We start from the raw sequence: 26,955 nt of genomic DNA, 5'->3' as shown, positions 1-26,955 counted from the left end.
AAAATGGTAGGGTATGAGGAAGACAGAATTAGAATCTACCTCCTGTACTGGATCTACAGAAATGTAGTATACAATGTTGACTGTGTTCTATGAACTATTTTCTGCAAATACCAATTCAAAAAATGTTATTTTTGCTAACTTAAATAAAGAGGAAGTGCTGGAAAATAAAATGAAAGTAAAGGAATCACTTCCTCTATCTCTAACTGTTCTTTCACTTTTTTTTCCCTATTTACAGTTTTTATTATTACTTAACTGTAATCTTTTGTATAGTGTGGCAGTCTACAAATTTATAACACTTGGCATTTGAGCAAAACACTGCTAGAAAACCACTGAAAAAGTGTGTGCCGTGAAGGAGCAAAAGCATAATCTTAATTCATATAAATGAGACCATTTTGTTACTGCCTAGTCAATTGTTTGAAAAGAAAAATGAACATTCGGAATCTTGTACCGTATTCTTTTCTTATCTATGTTACTACCATTTTGGCACATCTCTTAAATTCTTGAAACTGTATCTTACATAACTAGAAAATCAAGTAAAGGCATTTTCTCTCTAAAGAAAGACATATCCTTAGATGGGTCTTTTATATATTAATCATACTTCATGATATGTGTGCATGCATATGCATGTGAGTGTGATGTAGAAAAAATCAGCATAGGATTTGGGGTAAGGAGACCTGAACTCAGCTCTACAACTTGTAAGAAACCTGGGCAAGTCCTATTGCCTTATTGAGTTTGGTTACCCTGTAGGCTGTTGCAAAGTTCAAGTGTAACAGAGCATGTGAAAAGGCTTTGTAAATTATAAAATGCCATATAAACGTGAATTTTTATGATAGCGATAATAATTAGGGATCTTCTTTAGGACAGCTCCTGATATATGACAGATGTAAATAGATTAGGATAAGCAGGAAGTTAATTTAACTCATTGTATGACTCTACTAGGACTTCCATAACAAAACACCATAGTAGCTTAAACAACAGAACTTTATTTTATCACAGTTCTGGAGACTAGAAAGGCTAGAAGTTCAAGATCAAGGTGCTGGCAGGGTTGGTTTCTCCTGAGGCTTCTCTCCTTAGCTTTCACCCCTTCTTGCTGTGTCTTCATATTTTTTTCTCTCCATCCCTGGTGTCTCTTTCTCTTCTTATAAGGACATCAGTCATATTGGATTAGTGCCCCAACATTAGGACTTAATTTAACCTTAATTGCCTCTTTAAAGGCCCCATTTCCTAATACAGACACATTGGGCTTAGGGTCTCACATACCAATTTTGAATGAACACAATTTAGTCCATAACACTCATCATTAAGTATGTTCAAATCTATTCCAGGGTCTATTTGAAACTATGCTGGTCTACCTCAGGATAATGTGGTTCCTAGACCTCCTGCCTCAGGGTTACTTGAGGTGCTTGGTAGAAATGCAGATTCCTCAGTCCCATCTCGGGTTTAATGAATCAGAATCTCTGGAGTTAGCATTCAGCAACAGCATTTTTATCATCTGGGTAAAAGTTATCTGGATGATTCTTGTGTACCAAAGTTTAACAATTACTGTTATAATGGAAAGAAAATAGAGCTTTGGAGTTCCATGGCCTGGTTTCAAATCCTGGCTCCACCAACTACTAGATGTGTAATCTTTGACAAATTACTTAATCTTTCTGCCCCACAAATTACTTAATCTCAATTGTCCCATATGTTGTAAAAATGAGGATTATTATTTCTACCGGCAGATAGTTGTGAGGATGAGAGTAAGACGCTTAGAGGACCTCACATGCTGTAGTTGCTTTATAATATTTTTATTGTTATCATTCTCGTACTTTATCTTCTGATAAAACAATGATTCCATGAACACTTTCATTTTTATGCCTTTTTTTCTTCCTTGCAATGCCATCCTCTCTTATATCTAAATCCTACCCATCCTTTAAGACAGATTTTAAATCTCATCTACTTTATGTCACCCTTCCTGATCCTCATTGCAATTTGGCTATCTTTTAGGACAGGGGTCCTCAACCCCCAGACGGGTACTGGTCCACGGCCTGTTAGGAATCAGGCTGCACAACAGCAGGTGAGTGGCAGGTGAGTGAGCATTACCACCTGAGCTCTACCTCCTGTCAGATCAGTGGAGGCATTAGATTCTCATAGGAACATGAATCCTTTTGTGAACTGCGCATTCAAGGGATCTAGGTTGCATGCTCCATCTAATGCCTGATGATCTGAGGTAGAATAGTTTCATCCCGAAATCATCCTCCATGGGCCGTGGAAAAATTGTCTTCCACAAAACCAGTCGTTGGTGCCAAAAAGGTTGGGACTGCTGTTTCAGGACATTCCATTTTGTATTACAGTTATTTGTGTATTTCTTGTTCCCCACTGACCATTTACAACTGATTCTATCCTAACACTTGTACACATACACGCAACACACAAATGCATGCAACACATACTTTTCGAGGGTACCTAGGACAGGGCTTAAATTAATAAATATTTGCTGAATGGAATCAAAGGGGATATGCTTTTTGAAGGTGAAGATCCCACTTAACTCTTTGTAAAATTTAGGCTTATTTTTTTTTAAGTGATTTTTGTATTTTTTGTATAGACAGGAGTTCACTATGTTGCCCAGGCTGGTCTTGAACTCCTGGCCTCAAGTTATTCTCCTAACTCAGCCTTCTGAAGTGCTGGGATTACAGGCATGAGCCATTGTGCCTAGCCAAAATTCAGGCTTTCTATGCCCATGATACAAGAAGTGGTAGCTCATGTTTTAGGGGCTGGTAGTACACAAGAAAATTTGAAACAGAATTTTGACAAATGTGAATGTATGCAGGGAATAAAGCTAATATATACCTTCATTCTTATATCCCAGTAAGTAAACAGAAGTGGAGCCTTTAGTTATTATTATGAATATGTGGCCAGAGAAACTTCCTGCAATGTGTAACTCTGGAAGAGTAAAGAGTTTGAGAGTGAGATTGATGAAGGATGAAGGAATTTTGATTGTTAGAGAAACTTGGAGCCCACAGTTTATTTTGAAACCATTTTTAGTAAAGATTTAGTCAGGTTCATTCCTATGAAGGTTTAGAAATATCTGGTCTATTTTATAGCACAATAAAACCTCATGGTTTCCTGGTTGGCTGGTATTTGTTTAAAGAGAGTGGCTTGCTGGTCTGGACAACATTTGAGAGGCTATAATGAGAGGAAATCTGATGTAAACCGTTTCACCTGTAAAAAGGAGGGTCTCTAAGGAATAAAATCAGCCATAGCCATGAAGTTCACTGGTTAAAGAGCCGTAGTTTTGATTTGTTTAAAGTGTTGTTCATGTTAGAGTGGATGTTAGTCATCCTTTCAAACATGATTACACATCCCAAAATACAGTATTAAAACCTTGAATTTATATAAGGGTTCTTGTTATTTTTCACAGTTTGCACTTATATTTAATATAGTTACCAAAGCACCAAACCATGCTAGAGAGTTGTCACTGGGAACAGTCCAAGCATAATTCTAGTGAAGATTGATGTTAGGTTAAGAACTGGAGCGCTGCAGTTAATCCTGGTCATTTAGCAGGAAAATGACATAAAATACTGTTGCTTTTGTCTGAATTATCTGACTAGACATTAAACAAATTCTGTAAATGTACAAGTCTTTATTTTGCTTTTCATTAGTAGATCTAGTTGTTTGTTTATTATTTCTGGAGCTGGTAAAAATATAGTGATTTTAAACAAAGAATGTTGAACAAGATCATTTCAATGATCTTACCATCTGAATCTTTTCAAAAGGGAGCTTTCTCACTGACTTCAAAGGGGTACAAGAAAAACAGAATCAGAATAAGATTGTATGACTCATTGAAGCCAGATAATAACTGTTTAGTTATTTTAACCTCTAAGAGCTATGCTAGACATTTATATTTGTTTCTGTATTATATAGAATCTGTAGCCTCACTGTCATATTTTTTTACTCTTTTATTTGTAGGATACCACTGTGAATACAAAATAAGTGTTGGTTTATCATATCTATTTCTAGAAATGTAGGGAAGACTGTAGTTAGCATACCATTAAGGGGAATCTGTTATTTTAAACGTATTTTTTTTTTTACACAGGAGAAAGGTTGGTGTATGTGTACTTTATATTGTATCAATAAACTATTCAAATTTTCTTTTTACACTAAAACTAACAAAATAATAATGAAACTAAATGTAACGCTTTTTCCTGGCCAAACTTTCTAGAATGAAACTTTCTTTTCTTAATGTCAAAATAAGTATTAATTCATTCCTCAATCCACTGCAATCTGGCTTCTGCCCCAACTGTGGCAACTGTTCCACATAAGGTTGACAACGAAACTTGTCATTGTCAGGTTTCATTGATGCCCGTGGTTACTTTCCTCTCCACATCTTTTTAGAATGTGGTATTTTATGTTTTTTTTGTCCCCCTTCTGGAAACTTCCTCATTTTGGTTTGTGACACCACTCCTGTCTGATTCTCTTTCTAGCTTTGCTACTTCCTTTTCAGTCATTCTTTTGAGCAATTCTTTAGTTCCTCGTCCCTTACATGTTGGTATTCCCGAGTTCAAAAACAAATCCTCTTCTCTTCTCACACTATATACTCTCATAGGGGATATCTCTTTTTCTCCCAGGGTTCTCCTTCGCCATATATACTACAGGCTTCCAATCTATACCTCTAGCCCAGATTGTTTTCTTGAGCTTCAGACTTATACATCCAATGGCCAAGAAACATTCCCACTTGGAGTCAATCTGTTCAAAAGGAAATCCATAATGTTTACTCTCAATTATTCCTCTAGTACTTCTTATCCTGCTCAATGGTTTCAAGATATTCCAGTCACCTAGGCTAGACCTGGGGAACCCTCTTCACAGTCTCCTTTTCCCCACATTCCAAATCTATGGAATTGATAAGAAAGTTTTATAGCTGTTATTAATTCAATTAATTCTTCCTTCCCAAATGGTACTGCTACTGCCATTGCCTTACAGAACTTTATCTTTCATTTGGTCAACTATAATGGTTTCTTAAATGATTTTCCTAACTTTGGTCTTACATTCTTTCAAATTAACCTTCATTCAATATCAGCATTGGGTTTTGAAAAATAATTAAATTGCAATTAAATATAATAAAAATTGATCAAGACTTCTGTCTCCTTTAAAACTTTTAACAGTTCCTTACCACCTACAGAATAAAGTCCAGGTTTCTCAGAATGGCCTATAGGGCTTCCCATGATTTGGCTTCCATCTACCTATCCAGTCTCATTTTTCCATTTCCATCTCCCCCCACCCGCCCCACAAATCATACCAATCTCTTTACAGTTCCAGAAATGCCCATGATGTCTCATGCTTCAATGGCTTTGCAATACTATTCTTTGTATGGAATACTCTCCCTCCTCCTTGTCCACCTGGGAAGCTCCTATTCTTCAATACCTAGGTTAGTACCTCTTCATCTGTGAACTACTCCATGTCCTATCACTGTACCTGGTAAGAACTCTGTTAGAGCATTTTGCACTGTACTGCATTTGTTTACTTATTTTCTCTTTTACCAAACTGAGGGCAGGGACTCTTATTCATATTTGTACCTTTAGCATCTGAGTAGTGTCAAGCACATGCTGAATAAATGAATACATGTTTGCAAACATAAATCTTTTCTTGTCTTCCCTATGTTTAATGCTAATATGAATGAAAGTGGTTACGGCTTATTTTTTTTTTTTTTTTCTGTTTCTCCATGTTACAACACATAGGCCCTAAATCAACATCTTTTCTGCAGAATGAGATCTAAGATATGTAGGGCCATAAAATTAAGATAATATTATGTATGTGTTCCTTAAAATTTAACATATAAAACATTTCTGCATTTATAGTAATTAGAACAGAGGCACTAACATCTCTGAAGCATTTACTTTTTGATGAAAGGGAGCTAATTTATCTACTTGATTGTGTAGTAAAAAGGCAGACTTAGTTGAATAAAATAATATTGAAAGTAAGGCTTAAAAAGAGTCAAACAGATAATATAATCTGGAGGTCTTGGAGAAACTCAGAATCCTATGAAGTCCTGAAGGGATGTGAGAGGGTAAGGAAAAGGATAGATGTAAGAAAAATAAACTAACTTACATTTACTAAGCATCTACTCTTTGTTAGTTACCTTACGCATTGTAATTTAATTTAGTTCATAATAACTCTTTAAGAGGTAGACATTGTTATCCCCATTTCACAGATGAGGTAGGTAACATGAGACTTTAAGTAACCTCCAAGGTCATGTAGCTACAAATGGTAACTAGATCAGAATGACGCTAAAGTTTCCTTCCTTCACAACACCCTGCCTGGCCTTTCATATGAAGTTCCCAGAGCTGCTGGGCTGCTGTACGCAGCTTAGTAACACACACAAAGTCACATTATTTACTCCTATTTGCAATGATAATATGTAGGTGTTTCACTTAGCAGTTAATAGTAATATAACTATAATTTATTTCCAATTCCATACTTATTAAAAATTTTTTAATGAAAAGAACAGTCGCAAACTTTTCGATGATGCTAATGAACTAGATGAATCCTTTTGAGCTCCTCTTGCAAAACTGCATGAATACATTTTAAGTAGGCTTACTGGAGAAACACACACACACACACATATATCTATATACATCTATCTATCTATCTATCTATCTATCTATCTATCTATCTATCTATCTATCTATTTTTTTTTTTTTGGTGCACTCTGCTTGTTGGCTCCATTTGGAATCCAGAAATGACTGCTTTCTGGGGGAAAAGGCAGTTTGCTTTCGCTGCCTCCTGTAGATTGCTTGGCCTGGCAGTTTGTCACTTTCCTGGGCAAGTATCCAGTTTGTGGTAGTGAGGTGGTTTTGTGGCAGAACTCCACAATTAACCACAAGTTCAGTGTCAACGGTAGTCTGCCACCGTCGTGGCTGTGATCCTTCAGATCTGCTGGGATAGCCAGAGCTGAAGAAACTCCTGCTTGTCTAGGGAAGGAACAAGAAAACTTGGAAAGAGTCTGCATTGCTGTTTATTGTTCAAGGTTCAGGTTTTAGATTTAGAACAAAAAATTCAGGAAATTTTAGGGTAATCGTTATAGATTTAATACTTTTACCAATTGTTATATTTTAAAAGTATAATAGTAAGTTTGTGTCAGAGATACAATTGTTGCTCTGAAAACTTGAAATGGAAAGAGGAAAATTCTTAAAGTACTAGAATATATGCTTTCACAGCCAAATAATCCAGGTACTGTCACTTGAGTTAAATGACCCACACATCTCTGAAACATTTATTTTCTGTTGAAAGTGAAACACAACATAATCATATGTGTAATTTTGTTTTTGTAAATCTAGGAAAAAGGGTTCTTTTAGTGATTTGGTGCAAATTAATGTTAAAAATATTTTTAAATTACAATATGAAAAGTTTTTTTCTATTATATTCTGAGTTTTCTATTAAAAGTCATTGACTAATAAAGCTAAAAATCAAAGGAAGTACAGTTAAAGTCTGATTTATTAAAATAGTTTTGAGAAATATCAACACACTTGAAAAATTCTGAGGACCTGCTGTAGGTTAAGTACTGGGTTAGGCATGAAGATTGAGCTAAGATTGAATAAGAGAGAATTCTTGTTTGAAGAATATATTGCAGAGGGAGCCATGTAAATAAGCAAATACGATAAAAGAACATAAACCTTTATGTAACAAATGGTAACAAACTCCAGTTCCATTAGTAGGGCCACACCATCTCTGTAGTCCCATCATACCTTACACTTACGCCATAGGATACTTGAGTTATCCAAATGCACTATAGTTGCATTCCTTTAGATTTTTGCACTGCTTGCTTCCTTTGCCCAGATTATTTTTTCTCCTTACTTTACTTAGGTAACTTCCATTTACCTTTTAATATCAAGCCTAGAAATCAGTTTCTCTGAGTCCTCCAGAGAATTACTCCTTACCTGCTACTCCTACTGTAGTCTGGGTTCCTGAGATCACAGAGTACACTGAGGATTATTACCTCTGTATCACAGCTCCTGTTACAATGGGCTGTAACAGTCTTCTTACTGTCTTGCTCTCATTAGACTAAGGAACCACATCTTCACCATTATGTCTTTGTCATCTAGCACACCAGGCACATAATAAATACTGAATGAATGAATGCATTCATTAATGGAGACAGATTAAATGCTGGTGGAGGGGGGATGGTACGAAGGAAAACTGAAGAAGTAAAAGAAGTTAGGGAATATAATACAGAGATGAAAGAGAGAGGTCAGGGGAAAGAGGAGAGAGATCAGAAGACAGCCATCTGGACAGATGTTGGGGAGAGAAAGAAAGAAGGAAGACTGTAAGAGAGAGAAATGGAACTAGAAGAATGAGAAACTGTGAGAAAAAGCTGAGAACTACACAGTGGGGGCACCCTAGAAGAAAATGATTTTCTTCTTTTTTAATAGTCCTAATACATTGTTCTCAACAGTTCTTTTCTTTTTTTTTTTTTGAGAGGGAGTCTCGCTCTGTCGCCCAGGCTGGAGTGCAGTGGCCGTTATCTCGGCTCACCGCAAGCTCCGCCTCCAGGTTTACACCATTGTCCTGCCTCAGCCTCCCAAGTAGCTGGGACTACAGGCACCCGCCACCACGCCCGGCTAGTTTTTTGTATTTTTTTTAGTAGAGACGGGGTTTCACCGTGTTAGCCAGGATCATCTCGATCTTCTGACCTCGTGATCCGCCCGTCTCGGCCTCCCAAAGTGCTGGGATTACAGGCTTGAGCCACCGCGCCCGGCCGCTCTCAACAGTTCTTAATCACATATTTATTCTTTTGTGCTATTTAATAGTTTATGTGCAGAGGTTCTATCTCTTAGATAAAGTTGCAGCTCTGAGAAAGCTCTGAAGGAACTGTTACAGTTTTAAAAAATGTTCTAAATAGCATTTAGCACAAAGCTGTGGCATATAGTGGGAACTAAATAGCTACTTGTTGAAAGGAATTAAAAGAGTGAGTCAAAATGAGGCTCAGATTCTGAGATGAGTATTAGCTGGAAGGAACATAGGTATTGTTAACATACTTAGGCAACAGAGTTGCCACTGTACATGGAAAACAATGATTCTTTTTTATGCTAGAGAAAAGCTTGTCCATTTTTACTTTTAAATATAAGGTTGTAAATGTTAATTATTTAATTCTTTGAAAAACCTTGTAAGGTTTTGCATGTATCTTCAGGGATGACTCTAGTTTTATAAATGTGGAATCTCAATGATACTGGTTAATTTACTGCCTATTTCTGAGTTTCTTTGATATTTAAAATGTGTCAGACCACTTTATCCTGAGAAATTAGAAAAAAAGAAATACATAGGGGCTTGCATTGTCCTAAAATGACTTGGGAGTGGGGTGGTAAGACCCAGGATCCCATGTCATGGTAAACCAGGAGAGGGGAAAGATTCATTAAGAAGTGGAGAGATCATGGGTCAAAACGTGAGGTAAGGCACCTAATGTAGATGACGACTTTAGCAAACCACCATGGCACGTGTGTACCTATGTAACAAACCTGCACGTTCTGCACATGTATCCCAGAACTTAAAGTATAATAATAATTAAAAAAGAAAAAAAAAGACGTGAGGGAAGGCAAAGTCAGGTAAAATGAGGCTGGGGTAGAGCGCTGGGAAAAGTCAAAGGTATACTGTGACTTTAGTTTTTTTTTATGACAGTTAATGGTCATAAATTCTTGAACCTAAAGAACTAAGTAATTTTATTGGTTGTTTAAGTTTGGCAAGGGAATAATTAAATAATTTGACCTCTAAGAAATGCGGCCTAGTAATAATCTTTGACAAAGACTGTAAACAGAGAAGGGAGTTGCTATAAACATAGCTAGCTCATTCTTTTTGTGCATATTTTTAGTTAAGTAAACTTCTGATGGTCTTTGGTCACGTCCTTACATTTTATTTTAGAAATTTTTCAGGTGCTAGGTTGGCCTTCAGAGGGATGCACTCCGAGTATGGGTTATTGAAAGAGTTGGGCTTGTAGCCTTATAAAAACCTGAATGACAGCTAAAAGAAGGCTAGAGAATTGAGAAGACAATTTTGTGAAGAGAGCTTTGGATTTTATTTTTCAGAAAACAGTCTTTTGATACAATCCCTTTATTTTTACTTGTCAACACTGAGAGTTTGGTAGTATAAATAATATAAAAGTTTGCTATTGGCTCTTACTTTTATTATACTATTGGCAACCTGAAAGGTGAGTCTTAAGGATGCCTATGTATCTTTGGCATACAGAAATCAGAGCTTTTTAAGACTAGAAGGGATTTCAAAGGTTAGCTAAATTAATTGCTTCATTTTATATTTGAAAAGAACAAGGCCAGTAAGAGTTATAGGATTGCTTAATGTCAGGGTATGAATGGCTAGGCCCAGACAAAAACTCACAAAACTGGATTTCTACTCCCCTACCGTTTCCATGACCATATGCCAATCCTACCTTAGATGACAACTTCAGATTAAATGCACACACACGCACAAGCACACACACACACACACCTTTTAATCTGAATTTGTTCTAATTTCCAAATCAATTTATTATTTCCTATGGAATTTATAATGGGAATTTCAATAATGCTGGTGCTAGTTTTGTCATGCCCTTTTGTACAAACTCAAAATGTATCCATTGTTTTTTACTTTAATCTTCAACTGGTGGTAATGAGTTCTATGCACATCATATAAAAAAGGTATTTCCTGAGTTTTGCTGAAATGAACATTTTTTTTCTTTTGTCATGGGGATAAAAAGACCTTTTGAATTTTTATCTTTTAGGACAAGCATTTGGGTAATCCATTAGAAAAGGAAAAGCAAAGGAAAGGGAATTCTGGAACTTTTTCATTTTGGTTAAATTCTTTTTTTTTTTTTTTTTGAGACGGAGTCTCGCTTTGTCGCCCAGGCTGGAGTGCAGTGGCACCATCTTGGCTCACTGCAAGTTCCGCCTCCTGGGTTCACGCTATTCTCCTGCCTCAGCCTCCGAGTAGCTGGGACTACAGGCACACACCACCACGCCCGGCTAATTTTTTGTATTTTTAGTAGAGACGGGGTTTCACCGGGTTAGCCAGGATGGTCTCGATCTCCTGACCTCGTGATCCGCCCGTCTCGTCCTCCCAAAGTGCTGGGATTACAGGCTTGAGCCACCGCGCCCGGCCTTGGTTAAATTCTTGTGCTAATTTCTCAGTGACTTTTGCTATGCATGTGAACTACAACCATGTACGAAAATGGTCTGTTTTAGGTCATGGCTGTGGGCAGAGATTAATTGGTGAAAAATGGGCCTGTTTGTGCGATTTACCACACAGTAAGGTTTCTCATCTCTCTGGAAAAATGTGAAATTAGCTCGTTGAGAAATGCAGTCCGGTCATGAGGTTGAAGTGACAGTTTAGGGAGGGAAACACAGTTCACTCTCTAAGGCGGTTATGATTGGTTAGATTCCAGAGTAGTTTCTTTGGTGTAGCAAAGTTCTTTTCTTCTCACTTTCAACTCTGTGTTTCCTAATGTTGCTAGTTTCACTAGTACTTCACAAATAGCATCTTATTCGGCTTCCTTCAAGGCCAGCTGATCCAAACTGGGGAGTGGTCTTGGAGAGGATTCCTAGTTCTCCCCGCTCCCCCATCTGGAACATGTTACAGTGAAAAAGCCTTCAATTTGCAAAGACCAATTGCGACAGCAAATTTGTGCTGTGTGGAAGGGGATACAGGATGTGAACCAGTAGATATGTATGGCAAGGGTGAAAAATGGAAGGCGAGACGGTGGTTTCTCGCCTGTGAAGATGGTTCATGAGCAACCCTCAAGAACGTGCACGTGGAGTGCTCCCAGAGTGTACTCCACGTACACGGTCCTCTCTAAGAGCCACTGCAAGGATCCTGGGCCTGCTGCGTGGCCCAAGAATCCACGTTGCTCTGGAGGCCAGATCTAGCCACAGTGATTACGGTTTCTTCGCCATGGTCTTGGTGTTGGCTGGCCTTCATTTGGTCACAGTCTGAGAACTCACCCTGAACGAGGCTGAGGTCAGAGACTGCGCCCCGCCCCTCCCACCCTTAGCTCACCATATCCCCACTAAGCACACCCCTTAGTGAAAGGGGACCACAAACGCCCTCTTTCCCGACGACCCCAGTAGTGACCTGTGGGATTCTGGCTGGGTGTCTGTGACTTACCCTCAAAGAGAACCTGCACGCCTGGGGTCCCAGGATGGCGGGCTTGCCCCTCCCATCCGAAGAAGACCTCGTCCTTCTCTCTTAGTCCTGGCCGGTCTTCGGACTGCCTCCGCCGCGCTCTCCTCGGCCCGGGCACGCCGGGTCGGCGGGGTCCCGGCTCGCGTCCCTGTTGGGCGACGACGGCGCGGGTGGCGGCGGGACAAGGCGCGAGCGCGCGCCGGGCGCGCGCCCGGCCGCGACAGCCGCGGGGGAGGAGCGCCCGCCCGCTGCTCGCGCGCCCAACGGACCAGGCTGGGGCCGTGAGGTAACTGTTGCAGCCAGCGGAGCTGGGAGGCGACACCGAGTCTCCAGTCCGGAGAGGTGCCCAAGGGAAAAGGAGGCGGCAGCCAAACTGGTCCTGGAGAGAAGCCCCTTCTGCCCCTCTCCTCAGCCAGCATGTCCCGGACTCCGCCGCTCCTCAGTCCGCGAGGTGGGGACCTCGGGCCGTGGCGGCGGGCGCAGCCCTGACGGGTTGTGAGTCGGGGGGCGCCCCGAACGCAGGGGCTGGGGTCTGGGAACGCGAGCGGCCGCTGCGGTCGGAGCGGGGTGTGCTGAGTCCCGTGGCCACCCCCGGCCTCAGCCATGAGGAGGGACGAGCGAGACGCCAAAGCCATGCGGTCCCTGCAGCAGCCAGATGGGGCCGGCTCGCCCCCCGAGAGTCTGAGGAACGGCTACGTGAAGAGTTGCGTGAGCCCCTTGCGGCAGGACCCTCCGCGCGGCTTCTTCTTCCACCTCTGCCGCTTCTGCAACGTGGAGCTGCGGCCGCCGCCGGCCTCCCCCCAGCAGCCGCGGCGCGGCTCCCCCTTCTGCCGGGCGCGCCTCTCGCTGGGCGCCCTGGCTGCCTTTGTCCTCGCCCTGCTGCTGGGCGCGGAACCCGAGAGCTGGGCTGCCGGGGCCGCCTGGCTGCGGACGCTGCTGAGCGTGTGTTCGCACAGCCTCAGCCCCCTCTTTAGCATCGCCTGTGCCTTCTTCTTCCTCACCTGCTTCCTCACCCGGACCAAGCGGGGACCCGGCCCGGGCCGGAGCGGCGGCTCCTGGTGGCTGCTGGCGCTGCCCGCCTGCTGTTACCTGGGGGACTTCTTGGTGTGGCAGTGGTGGTCCTGGCCTTGGGGGGATGGCGACGCAGGGTCCCCGGCCACGCACACGCCCCCGGAGGCGGCGGCCGGCAGGTTGCTGCTGGTGCTGAGCTGCGTGGGGCTGCTGCTGACGCTCGCGCACCCTCTGCGGCTCCGGCACTGCCTCCTGGTGCTGCTCCTGGCCAGCTTCGTCTGGTGGGTCTCCTTCACCAGCCTCGGGTCGCTGCCCTCCGCCCTCAGGCCGCTGCTCTCCGGCCTGGTGGGGGGCGCTGGCTGCCTGCTGGCCCTGGCGTTGGATCACTTCTTTCAAATCAGGGAAGCGCCTCTTCATCCTCGGCTGTCCAGTGCCGCCGAAGAAAAAGTGCCTGTGATCCGACCCCGGAGGAGGTCCAGCTGCGTGTCGCTAGGAGAAACTGCAGCCAGTTACTACGGCAGTTGCAAAATATTCAGGAGACCTTCGTTGCCTTGTATTTCGAGAGAGCAGGTATGTTGGCTGGAAAGCGAGGTCTGGGATGTGAGAGGGTTCGGGTTTACCGCTGCAGTTTCCGAGTTGAGTTCGCTTATTTGAAAGCCTGTTAACTTTCAGAATGGAAAAAGGGTGTGTGTGGGGGGCGGGGGGGAGGGGGAGGAAACAATGTTTTATTCTGGAAAGGATTCTTAAAATACAGGAAGCCTTTTAAAAATGCAGAAGCAAGTACCTTTTGTCATTGAATAGAAATCAAATAGCCCGCTAATCACATGACACTTTTTAAGGATTGTATATGCAATAGATGAGTTCGCAGAAGAATGAGGTGAATCATTTGTGGTTGAATAGATTTGACTACTCCCGCTTTTGGCATACTCTGATGTGTATCTTTTTGGTGCCATTTATCTGTTTGCTGTTATAGTGATGCCTGCCCAAAGATAACATACAGCCTTTAGAATGAGAGGATACATCTGTGAGTTTTAATCAGTGTGGTTTCGTTATTGAAAATCAAGAGGAAAAATCTGAGATTTTATCGTTAGAAGAACAGTGATGAGCTTTGCAAATGAGAGTAATTTAAATGATAATACAGCAGTATAGGTGAATATAATTTTTTGCGGACTAATTCAGTGTTCTTTGTATTTGTTGCATAATTAGGAGAATGTTTTAACAGTTTAAACTTTAAACTTGGTAATTTCTGGAAAGATGCCAATAGAAAAAAACCTATTTTTTCCCCATAGGTTTACATAGTTTTATTTTTTTAAAGGGATTGAAATCATCATCAGGAAATGAGATTATATCTTTATATAGTATTGGAAAACCTACCTGTTCTACATCAACAAGAAACTCAATAAGTATAGCTACTATTATTGAGGATTTATGACGTGCAAAACATTTTACACATACTGTCTCAAATCCTCACAAGAACGGTGTTTGGCTGGTGCCATTAACCTCTAGAGATGAGACATCTAGGCTTATAGAAGTAATGCAACTTCACATAGGTCTAGTAAGTGGTAGTTCTGGGATTTGATTAGATTTTTCAAGTTTCAATGCTGTGTTCTGCACAACTAACTGGTAAGTATAGTGGTTTTAAGTAGGAGAGTAAGAGCGTAACCATAGGTTTTCAGAATTTTTGGATTAGTGATATGCTTTACACTGGGAGCCAATATGTTGGAGACAGAAGTTTCTTGTCCTTAATGCATTTGATGCATTCTTCTCTCTTCTTTTCTGTTCTCTTCCTTCACTTCTTCTCTGTCTTCTCTTCGAAATATTTTCTAAGCTACTACATTGATTTTATGACATGTTGAACACTGATCTGTAGTGTTCCAGTGACACAATACTTTGCTTCTTGAGTTGGCTTCAGAGGCCACTTCTGTGGTCAACCTCTTGAAAAAGTTTTGTTATACCTTTCGTTTTCTCAGTTTACTACCAGGGTAATAGACAGTACTTGAGGAAAATGTGTGTCGGAAGAAAAATTGTTTTGAGAGGATTTATTATGGAACAAAGTAGTATCAACTATTTTCATAGAATGGAATTAATATTTAAATTTTGACCAAATGTGAACACATTGCATTTTTTAACACTGGAAAATTGTTTTAGCAGTTTCATCACTTTTGTGGGCAATTTTCCTGAACTTAACAGTTACAGTTTAACATATTTTAATTGTAATTTGTTGGTGGTGTTAATTCGGTCTGTCCTTTTGTAAGTGGAAAATTTCTAGACTTCTTAATCCTTGTATGGTGCTCTTTCCATCACAGCAACCTTTTTCAACCTTTAGGTGCAGTGTTAAGTACCAGGTAGCTTCAATTATTGTTTATATTAGAGGAAAATACAATTTGTGCTTCTAAAAAGGGTGTATTTTCTTAGTGCAGAAAATCCTTATTCACATTCTACTTTTAATAGGAACATTTTTGCCCACTTAAAGTATATGTGAATAGTTCAGCGTTTATACATGCCTACCTAATATTCAGTGTCTACAAAATAATTCTATTTTGACATTGCAAGAAAAGAGTATTTTTAACTTAGCAGATACTGTCATAACAAGAATTTTTATTTATGCTTGTTCCTGAAGTCTAACAGTGGATTTGTGCTTTTTGTTTGCATATATATTATAGTAAATATTTTGAGAGGAAATCAGTACTTTTATGGAAGTAAAAGATCAGGAGATTTTTTCTAATTTTCAAAGTGTTGTATATGACAATGGTAAAAACACTTTCTTGTTTCAAAAAGTGAAGGAAGATGAAAATATTTTAGATAGGACCTGACATAGGGGAAAATGTCCTGGATTCATAGGCAGAGGATTGAGGAGTTTTGGCTTAACTGTTTAATTTTGGAAAAGTCAGTGAACCTTTCAGAATCTTAGTATACTGTCAAATTAAGGGATTCTAGTAGATGAATTCTGTAATACCTTCTAATTCTAAAATTAAATTATATAATACCTTCCATTTCTAAAATTAAATTCTTTTAGTTTACACTTTTGGTAAGGTAGAAATAAAACTATAAATAAGATGTCACAAACCAGTAATTCTTGCAGTTTTACTTAAATGTTGAATGTTGATCTTGCTAACCTATGCTTTCCAAGTATAGTAATTGGAAAAGATGAGCAAATATCCTGTTTATTTTGGATAGAACTTTAAAAAAGTATATGGGGGTTCATTTTTAGGATGGTAATAAAATTATCACATTTTCATTTCCTTAAGAATTTAAACGTTTTTATTAACCTCTTTGAAAGCCACTTAAACGTCTATCAATAGAAATGTTTTTAATTGTAGAATAATAGATTTAAAGTAATTTTTAACTTTTGGGATGTTATATTACTGCGTTGAAAAATAATGGCATGTTTGTAAAACATTTGATTTTATAATTAGATTTATAATATTTGATTTAAATGCTATATGTGTCAGTTCAGTTCTTAACTAAGGGTTTTTTTTTTTTTTTTTTTTTTTTTTTTTGGCAAAGCATTTAGAGATTTGAAACCCAAATCTAGTTACTGTCGATGGTGTTCTGCTTTGGTGGGTTAATGGAAAGAAGCACTGAGTTTGTAGTCTTATCTGCCAAGAATCAGCAGAAACTAATAGGAAGTTAAAAAAAATTAGTCTTCTGCATAGAAGCTTTGAGAAGAATTGAACAAGCTACATTTCTATGCCATTTTAATTGCATATTCTACAGTGCAATTTTCAGCTTTTCAATGAGATCGCTTTGTGTTTGAGTAGGTAAATACAAGGTTTTGAAAGGCATAAGTTAGTGTGTGAGATATTTTTCTGTACCTTTAATGCTAAGTGCTTTCTAAATGGTTAGGTAAATATTTAAAAATTCCATGGCCCTAATGCCCATAAATATTACTTAAAGTGTTAATTTTATTTGAAAAAGGTATACATGTGTAGTGTGAGAACTTAAGAAAGAGAGTTTTTTAAAAGTGTGATTATTTACTCACCTAAGGAATTTGCAAGGCATAATCCCCTGTTAATTTCTTTAAGAATACTGTAGTATTTGTGAAATTTATTTTATGGCTTCAATGAGCGTTTTATTCCAATTTCATGTTACTATTTTGTGGTAAAATATCAGCCTACATAATAATTTTATACTTTATTTTGTAAATATAGTATGTACTCTGCCATGAGTGTTATTTTTCAAAAACACAGATTTGATAGAGTCACCCGCTCTGTTTTAAAAATCTCTTATGGCTTTTCATTTTCCACAGGATACTGTTCATGCCCTTGACCCTTGCTTGCAAAGTCCTTCATAATCCGCTCTTTGCCATTTTTTGTTTTATTTTTTAAAAAAGCATTTTATTACTAATGGGACACTCACTCCTCACATACATTCTAGCTATTTGAGGGCTGCTTCTTGTTATTGACATTGTTGTGGATTTTTCTCTTTTGATTTTACCATCTCCACTTGTTGAAATCTCCTTTAAGGAACAAATAAGATTAGGAAGACTTTAGACAGTACACTGATACTCAAATTTATATATAAGTTGAGAACAAAACTCCATTATAGCAGAGTGGGCCATATTTAAAAATAAGAGTTGACAAACCCTGTGAAGCAGTGCTGATGAGTATTTTCATTATAGTGCATTAGATAGTCACATCTCCATAATTTGTTTTTATACACTTAGTAGAAGGTAAGCATAAGTAAAATCATAAAGTTTGTTTTTCATTGTCGTCAGACTGTGCTCCTCAGGGGCAGGCCCTTCTCTCATTCTTTCTCTTTTCCCTTTCAATTACCAAGTCAGCTTATTTCCCTAGCACACTCTTCTGCCTTCTGCACCCCATCCAAAGCAAGAATTTATACTTGCCGAAAAAGCCTATTTCAGTATAAATGTTTGTATAGATATATAAAATATAGGACAGGTTCAGAGTTTATCTAATTGAAATCTGCTCATTGTATGTTGTATAAGGAAAATAAATTGAACTCTAGAGAGATAAAAATACTGGCTCAGGGTTATTCTGTGAGATATTTGGAAAACAGAGACTAGAACCTAGGTCTTTACTCCTAATCCACTTTTACTTTCCGCAAGGAGAATATATACTTCCCATCATAGCTTTCCAAGGCTGTACTTAATTTTGCCAGGTATCTCTAATTATGTGAAAAAAGGCAGTGTCTCTGGTTAAAGGAGGTAGGCGAGAAGCGAGAGAGAGTCAGTTAAGAGGGACTCATGAAAATCGCATAGTTTATAATGACCTTGATGACAAACTTCTGATAAAGTTATTTCAGAGTAATTTGTAAGGATGCAGCTGGTCTCAAACTCATGTACCTACATAACATTTATTTTATATGTTGAAGACAGAGGGGAGCGTCAAAAGGAGAGTAGGAAGAATGGAAGTGAACTGGCTGTTGCCTGCTTTGCTTAAAGGCTTTTATTTATTTATTTAATTTAATTAATTAATTAATTTATTATTATTATTATACTTTAAGTTCTAGGGTACATGTGCATCATGTGCAGGTTTGTTACATATGTATACTTGTGCCATGTTGCTGTGCTGCACCCATCAACTCGTCAGCACCCATCAACTCGTCATTTACATCAGGTATAACTCCCAATGCAATCCCTCCCCCCTCCTCCCTCCCCATGTTAGGCCCCGGTGTGTGATGTTCCCCTTTCCGAGTCCAAGTGATCTCATTGTTCAGTTCCCACCTGTGAGTGAGAACATGCAGTGTTTGGTTTTCTGTTCTTGTGATAGTTTGCTAAGAATGATGGTTTCCAGCTGCATCCGTGTCCCTACAAAGGGCACAAACTCATCCTTTTTTATGGCTGCATAGTATTCCATGGTGTATATGTGCCACATTTTCTTAATCCAGCCTGTCACTGATGGACATTTGGGTTGATTCCAAGTCTTTGCTATTGTGAATAGTGCCGCAATAAACATACGTGTGCATGTGTCTTTATAGCAGCATGATTTATATTCCTTTGGGTATATACCCAGTAATGGGATGGCTGGGTCATATGGTACATCTAGTTCTATATCTTTGAGGAATCGCCATACTGTTTTCCATAATGGTTGAACTAGTTTACAATCCCACCAACAGTGTAAAAATGTTCCTATTTCTCCACATCCTCTCCAGCACCTGTTGTTTCCTGACTTTTTAATGATCGCCATTCTAACTGGTGTGAGATGGTATCTCATTGTGGTTTTGATTTGCATTTCTCTGATGGCCAGTGATGATGAGCATTTTTTCATGTGTCTGTTGGCTGTATGAATGTCTTCTTTTGAGAAATGTCTGTTCATATCCTTTGCCCACTTTTTGATGGGGTTGTTTGTTTTTTTCTTGTATATTTGTTTGAGTTCTTTGTAGGTTCTGGATATTAGCCCTTTGTCAGATGAGTAGATTGCAAAAATTTTCTCCCATTCTGTAGGTTGCCTGTTCACTCTGATGGTAGTTTCTTTTGCTGTGCAGAAGCTCTTTAGTTTAATGAGATCCCATTTGTCAATTTTGGCTTTTGCTGCCGTTGCTTTTGGTGTTTTAGACATGAAGTCTTTGCCCATGCCTATGTCCTGAATGGTACTACCTAGGTTTTCCTCTAGGGTTTTTATGGTATTAGGTCTAACATTTAAGTCTCTAATCCATCTTGAATTAATTTTCGTATAAGGAGTAAGGAAAGGATCCAGTTTCAGCTTTCTACTTACGGCTAGCCAATTTTCCCAGCACCGTTTATTAAATAGGGAATCCTTTCCCCATTTCTTGTTTCTCTCAGGTTTGTCAAAGCTCAGATGGCTGTAGATGTGTGGTATTATTTCTGAGGACTCTGTTCTGTTCCATTGGTCTATATCTCTGTTTTGGTACCAGTACCGTGCTGTTTTGGTTACTGTAGCCTTGTAGTACAGTTTGAAGTCAGGTAGCGTGATGCCTCCAGCTTTGTTCTTTTGACTTAGGATTGTCTTGGAGATGCGGGCTCTTTTTTGGTTCCATATGAACTTTAAAGCAGTTTTTTCCAATTCTGTGAAGAAACTCCTTGGTAGCTTGATGGGGATGGCATTGAATCTATAAATAACCTTGGGCAGTATGGCCATTTTCACGATATTGATTCTTCCTATCCATGAGCATGGAATGTTCTTCCATTTGTTTGTGTCCTCTTTGATTTCACTGAGCAGTGGTTTGTAGTTCTCCTTGAAGAGGTCCTTTACATCCCTTGTAAGTTGGATTCCTAGACATTTTATTCTCTTTGAAGCAATTGTGAATGGAAGTTCATTCATGATTTGGCTCTCTGTTTGTCTGTTACTGGTGTATACGAATGCTTGTGATTTTTGCACATTAATTTTGTATCCTCAGACTTTGCTGAAGCTGCTTATCAGCTTAAGGAGATTTTGGGCTGAGACGATGGGGTTTTCTAAATATACAATCATATCATCTGCAAAGAGGGACAATTTGACTTCTTCTTTTCCTAACTGAATACCCTTGATTTCTTTCTCTTGCCTGATTGCCCTAGCCAGAACTTCCAACACTATGTTGAATAGGAGTGGTGAGAGAGGGCATCCCTGTCTTGTGCCAGTTTTCAAAGGGAATTTTTCCAGTTTTTGCCCATTCAGTATGATATTGGCTGTGGGTTTGTCATAAATAGCTCTTATTATTTTGAGGTACGTTCCATCAATACCGAATTTATTGAGCGTTTTTAGCATGAAGGGCTGTTGAATTTTGTCAAAAGCCTTTTCTGCATCTATTGAGATAATCATGTGGTTCTTGTCTTTGGTTCTGTTTATATGCTGGATTATGTTTATTGATTTGCGAATGTTAAACCAGCCTTGCATCCCAGGGATGAAGCCCACTTGATCATGGTGGATAAGCTTTTTGATGTGCTGCTGAATCCAGTTTGCCAGTATTTTACTGAGGATTTTTGCATCGATGTTCATCAGGGATATTGGTCTAAAATTCTCTTTTTTTGTTGTGTCTCTGCCAGGCTTTGGTATCAGGATGATGTTGGTCTTTTTTTAAAAATTTATTTATTATTATTATTATACTTTAAGTTCTAGGGTACATGTGCATAACGTGCAGGTTTGTTACATATGTATACTTGTGCCAGGTTGGTATGCTGCACCCATCAACTCGTCAGCACCCATCAACTCGTCATTTACATCAGGTATAACTCCCAATGCAATCCCTCCCCCCTCCTCCCTCCCCATGTTAGGCCCCGGTGTGTGATGTTCCCCTTTCCGAGTCCAAGTGATCTCATTGTTCAGTTCTCACCTGTGAGTGAGAACATGCGGTGTTTGGTTTTCTGTTCTTGTGATAGTTTGCTAAGAATGATGGTTTCCAGCTGCATCCGTGTCCCTACAAAGGACACGAACTCATCCTTTTTTATGGCTGCATAGTATTCCATGGTGTATATGTGCCACATTTTCTTAATCCAGCCTGTCACTGATGGACATTTGGGTTGATTCCAAGTCTTTGCTATTGTGAATAGTGCCGCAATAAACATACGTGTGCATGTGTCTTTATAGCAGCATGATTTATAATCCTTTGGGTATATACCCAGTAATGGGATGGCTGGGTCATATGGTACATCTAGTTCTATATCTTTGAGGAATCGCCATACTGTTTTCCATAATGGTTGAACTAGTTTACAATCCCACCAACAGTGTAAAAATGTTCCTATTTCTCCACATCCTCTCCAGCACCTGTTGTTTCCTGACTTTTTAATGATCGCCATTCTAACTGGTGTGAGATAGTATCTCATTGTGGTTTTGATTTGCATTTCTCTGATGGCCAGTGATGATGAGCATTTTTTCATGTGTCTGTTGGCTGTATGAATGTCTTCTTTTGAGAAATGTCTGTTCATATCCTTTGCCCACTTTTTGATGGGGTTGTTTGTTTTTTTCTTGTAAATTTGTTTGAGTTTTTTGTAGGTTCTGGATATTAGCCCTTTGTCAGATGAGTAGATTGCAAAAAAATCCTCAATAAAATACTGGCAAACCGGATTCAGCAGCACATCAAAAAGCTTATCCACCATGATCAAGTGGGCTTCATCCCTGGGATGCAAGGCTGGTTCAACATTCGCAAATCAATAAACATAATCCAGCATATAAACAGAACCAAAGACAAGAACCACATGATTATCTCAATAGATGCAGAAAAGGCTTTTGACAAAATTCAACAGCCCTTCATGCTAAAAACGCTCAATAAATTCGGTATTGATGGAACGTACCTCAAAATAATAAGAGCTATTTATGACAAACCCACAGCCAATATCATACTGAATGGGCAAAAACTGGAAAAATTCCCTTTGAAAACTGGCACAAGACAGGGATGCCCTCTCTCACCACTCCTATTCAACATAGTGTTGGAAGTTCTGGCTAGGGCAATCAGGCAAGAGAAAGAAATCAAGGGTATTCAGTTAGGAAAAGAAGAAGTCAAATTGTCCCTCTTTGCAGATGATATGATTGTATATTTAGAAAACCCCATCGTCTCAGCCCAAAATCTCCTTAAGCTGATAAGCAGCTTCAGCAAAGTCTGAGGATACAAAATTAATGTGCAAAAATCACAAGCATTCATATACACCAGTAACAGACAAACAGAGAGCCAAATCATGAATGAACTTCCATTCACAATTGCTTCAAAGAGAATAAAATGTCTAGGAATCCAACTTACAAGGGATGTAAAGGACCTCTTCAAGGAGAACTACAAACCACTGCTCAGTGAAATCAAAGAGGACACAAACAAATGGAAGAACATTCCATGCTCATGGATAGGAAGAATCAATATCGTGAAAATGGCCATACTGCCCAAGGTTATTTATAGATTCAGTGCCATCCCCATCAAGCTACCAAGGAGTTTCTTCACAGAATTGGAAAAAACTGCTTTAAAGTTCATATGGAACCAAAAAAGAGCCCGCATCTCCAAGACAATCCTAAGTCAAAAGAACAAAGCTGGAGGCATCACGCTACCTGACTTCAAACTGTACTACAAGGCTACAGTAACCAAAACAGCACGGTACTGGTACCAAAACAGAGATATAGAGCAATGGAACAGAACAGAGTCCTCAGAAATAATACCACACATCTACAGCCATCTGATCTTTGACAAACCTGAGAGAAACAAGAAATGGGGAAAGGATTCCCTATTTAATTAATGGTGCTGGGAAAATTGGCTAGCCGTAAGTGGAAAGCTGAAGCTGGATCCTTTCCTTACTCCTTATACGAAAATTAATTCAAGATGGATTAGAGACTTAAATGTTAGACCTAATACCATAAAAACCCTAGAGGGAAACCTAGGTAGTACCATTCAGGACATAGGCATGGGCAAAGACTTCATGTCTAAAACACCAAAAGCAACGGCAGCAAAAGCCAAAATTGACAAATGGGATCTCATTAAACTAAAGAGCTTCTGCACAGCAAAAGAAACTACCATCAGAGTGAACAGGCAACCTACAGAATGGGAGAAAATTTTTGCAATCTACTCATCTGACAAAGGCTTTCAATTTAAACAAAAGACACTGAAAAACTGTTAGCTGTAAACAACACTTTGGGAGAACTGGGTTCTCTCTGTGGGTGGTTCCTGACAGTTTATAACATTGAGTTGTTGTTCATGTTGTTATTTACAAGCTGATATGCACTTATTTAGGTTGTTGTTATAAGCCTGTTCTTAGAACTTGGGGCAGAAGAGTGTATCTCCCACTGTTATTTATTTATTTATTTATTTTCTTTTACAACCAAGATCTTTCCTTCTGTCATTGATTTACCTAGCAGATAACTTTACAGATTTCTCCTCCTCCATCTGGCACAGTACGTTGTTTGGCCACCTCTTCCTTAAATTTCATACAACTTGCATTCAGCTATATATATATATATATATAGAGAGAGAGAGAGAGAGAGAGAGAGAGAGAGAGAGAGAGAGAGCGTCTCGCTCTGTTGCCCAGGCTAGGGTGCAGTGATGTGTGATCTTGCCTCACTGCAAACTCTGCCTTGCAGGCTCAGGTAGTCCTCCCACTTCAGCCTCCTTGATAGGTGGGACCGCAGTGCGTGACACCATGCCCAGCTAATTTTTGTATCTTTTGTTTTTGGTAGAGAAGAGGTTTCACTGTGTTGCCCAGGCATGTCTCAAACTCCTGGGCTCTATCGATCTGCTCACCTTGGCCAAAGATGTACACATTTGAGAATATGTTACCTTACGTGGCAAAATGGACCTTGGAGATGGGATTAAGGATTTTGAGTTGAAGAGATTATCCAGCATTGTCTGAGTGGGTGCAGTGTAATCATGAGGGTCCTAAAAGTAGAAGAGAGAGGCAGAAGAGATCAGAGAAGATTTGACAGTGGAAGCAGGGTTGGAGTAATACAGTGTGAAAGGAACTCACTCAACCCATCTTCGCTAACTTTGGTGATGGAAGAAGGGGGACCCTGAGTCAAGGAAAGCAGGCAGCCTCTAAGAAGATGAAAAAGGTAAGGAAGTAGATTTTCTCCTTAGAGCTCCCAGAAAGTTTTGAAGCCCCACTATCATCTTGGTTTAGCTTAGTGAGACCTATATCAGACTTCTGACCTGCAGAACTATAAGATACGTTTGTGTCATTTTATGCCTTTGAATTGGCAATAATTTGTTACAGGAGCATATTAGTTTGCTAGGGCTGCCATGACAAGGTTCGACAAACTAGGTGACCTGAATAGCAGAGATGAATTGTCTCACAGTTCTGGAGGCCAGAAGTCCAAGATCAAGGTATCTCCAGGGCTGGTTCCTTTTGAAGGCTGTGAGGGAGAATCTGTTCCATGTCTTTCTCCTAGCTTCTGGTGGTTTACTGGCGATCTTTGACTTGTAGATGCATCACCCTGATCTCTTTGTTCATCTTCACGTGGCATTCTCCCTGTATGTTCACATAGTCTTTCCCTGTACCTGTCTGTCTTTGTTTCCAAATTTTCGAATTTTCTAAGGATCCAGGTCGTATTGGATTGGGGTCCACCCTGATTTGCCCTGTAGAGACCTTATTTCCTAGTAAGATTACATTCTGAGGTACTGAGGATTAGGACTCAACATGTTTTTTTTGGGGGTGATACAATTTAACCAATGCAAGTAGATACAGAAAACTAAAGCTATGTAAAATTGAATTGTTTTTCAAAATAGATGCTGAATATAAATTGATGCATTTGTATTTTTGCTGGCAATGAATAAGAATGCTCCTGGATCCACATTCTTATCAACCAGTGCTTCCTATTTACTGACTTTTAAATTTGGCTGGTCTAGTGGGTATGAAATGGTATTTCTTTGTGATTGTAATTTGCGTTTTTCTAATTTTTAGATTTATATGTATGTTGTGATGTAGAGATTCAATCTCATTTTTTATATATATGGATATCCAGTCATGCCAACACAATGTATTGAAAAGTTTATTTTTTCTCCATTCATCAGGGCTGCCTCTGTCCTGTATCAAATTTCAATATATATATGACTGTATCTGGGCTCTATTATGTTTGATTTGTTAGTTTATGCATCCTGTGTTAATACCACACTGTCTTAGTTATAATAGCTTTCTAATAAGACTTAATATCCATTATTGTTAGTGTCCATTGATGTGTAGAAGTTTTCAATTTTGATGAAGTTTATCTACTTTTTCTTTTGTTGCCTATGATTTTGGTATCATATCAAAGAAATCACTGCAAATTCAATGTAATGAAGCTCTCCTTCTGTGTTTTCTTTGAGGAGTTTTATAAAAGTTGTAGTTTTAATGTTTAGGTCTTTGATTCATTTTTATTTGTTTTTGTATACAGTGTAAGGTAATGGTCCAACTTTATTCTTTTGCCTGTGGATTTTCAGTTTTTCTAAGACCATTTGTTGAAAAAAAACTGTTGTTTTAATAACCTTTCAACAAAGTGTTGACTTCTTTGTTGAAAATTATTTGACAGTACATGTGAGGATTTATTTCTAGGCTGGGTGTTCTGTGTCATAGGTCTATACGTCTGTGTTTATGTCAGTACCACACTGTTTTGATTATTGTATCTTTGTAGTAAGTTTTGAAATCATGAAGTTTGAGACCTCAAACTTTATTCTTTTTCAAGATTATTTTGGCTGTTTGAGTGTCCTTTGGGATTCCATATGAATTTTAGGATGAATGTTTCTGTTTCTGCAAAAAACATCATTGGGGTTTATTTTTTATTGTGGTAAAAACTGTAAAATTTACTCTGTGCTTTATTTTTAAGTGTGCAGTTCAGTAGTGTTAAGTATATTTGCACTGTTTTGAAACAGATCTCCTTATCTTTTCCATCTTGCAGAACTAACACTCTATACTCATTAAATAATGAATCGCCTTCCCCTGTCCCCTGGTAATCACCATTTGACTTTATGTTTCAATGAATTTGATGACTTTAGATACCTCATATAAGTGGAATCATACAGTATTTATTTGTGGCTTGCTTATTTCACTTAGTATAATCATCTTTGGGATTTTGATGAATCTATAGATTGCTTTGAGTAGCACTGGCATCTTAACAATAATAGGTTTTCTCATCCATGAAAATCAGGTATCTTTTGATTTATTTTTATATTAATTTATTTCAGCAACGTTTTCATAGTTTTCAGTGTATGAGTCTTTCACCTCCATGGTTAAGTTTATTCCTGAACATTTTATTCCTTTCAATACTGTTGCAGATGGAACTGTTTTATTTCCTTTTTGAATTATTTATAGTGTAAAACTGTATGCATCTGATTTGTATGTGGTGATTTTTGTATATTTCAGCTTTGCTGAATTTGTTTGTTCTAATAGTTGTTTTTGTGAAATCTTCAGGGTCTTCATTTAGTTTTTGACCCCTAAAATTAGTGCTGCATATGTAGACTGAGAAA

General features: G+C 39.0%; 2 protein-coding genes across 5 annotated transcripts in view; one reads left to right on the top strand and one right to left on the bottom strand.

Moving 5' to 3' along the window:
* The window catches only part of LOC141408552 (uncharacterized), a 50,008-nt gene extending 37,265 nt beyond the window's left edge, over positions 1–12,743 (bottom strand). The window contains exons 1-2 of the mRNA XM_074015739.1: positions 12,629–12,743; positions 12,121–12,576 (exon numbers count right to left, since the gene is read on the bottom strand). Of these exons, the coding sequence (XP_073871840.1) occupies positions 12,121–12,576; positions 12,629–12,743 (571 nt within the window). The remainder of the gene's footprint in view (positions 1–12,120; positions 12,577–12,628) is intronic.
* The window catches only part of PDE3B (phosphodiesterase 3B), a 205,727-nt gene continuing 191,241 nt past the window's right edge, over positions 12,470–26,955 (top strand). For all 4 annotated transcript variants that reach the window (XR_012423377.1, XM_005578550.5, XM_074014222.1 and 1 more), the window contains exon 1: positions 12,470–13,719. Coding sequence is in view for 2 of the 4 variants with exons in the window: in XM_005578550.5 (XP_005578607.3) it covers positions 12,742–13,719 (978 nt within the window). In the remaining 2 variants the exon portion in view is untranslated. The remainder of the gene's footprint in view (positions 13,720–26,955) is intronic.

This window comes from Macaca fascicularis, chromosome 14, assembly GCF_037993035.2.
Source record: "Macaca fascicularis isolate 582-1 chromosome 14, T2T-MFA8v1.1".
NCBI lineage: Eukaryota > Metazoa > Chordata > Mammalia > Primates > Cercopithecidae > Macaca > Macaca fascicularis.
This window is presented reverse-complemented; position numbering and strand designations above follow the sequence as displayed.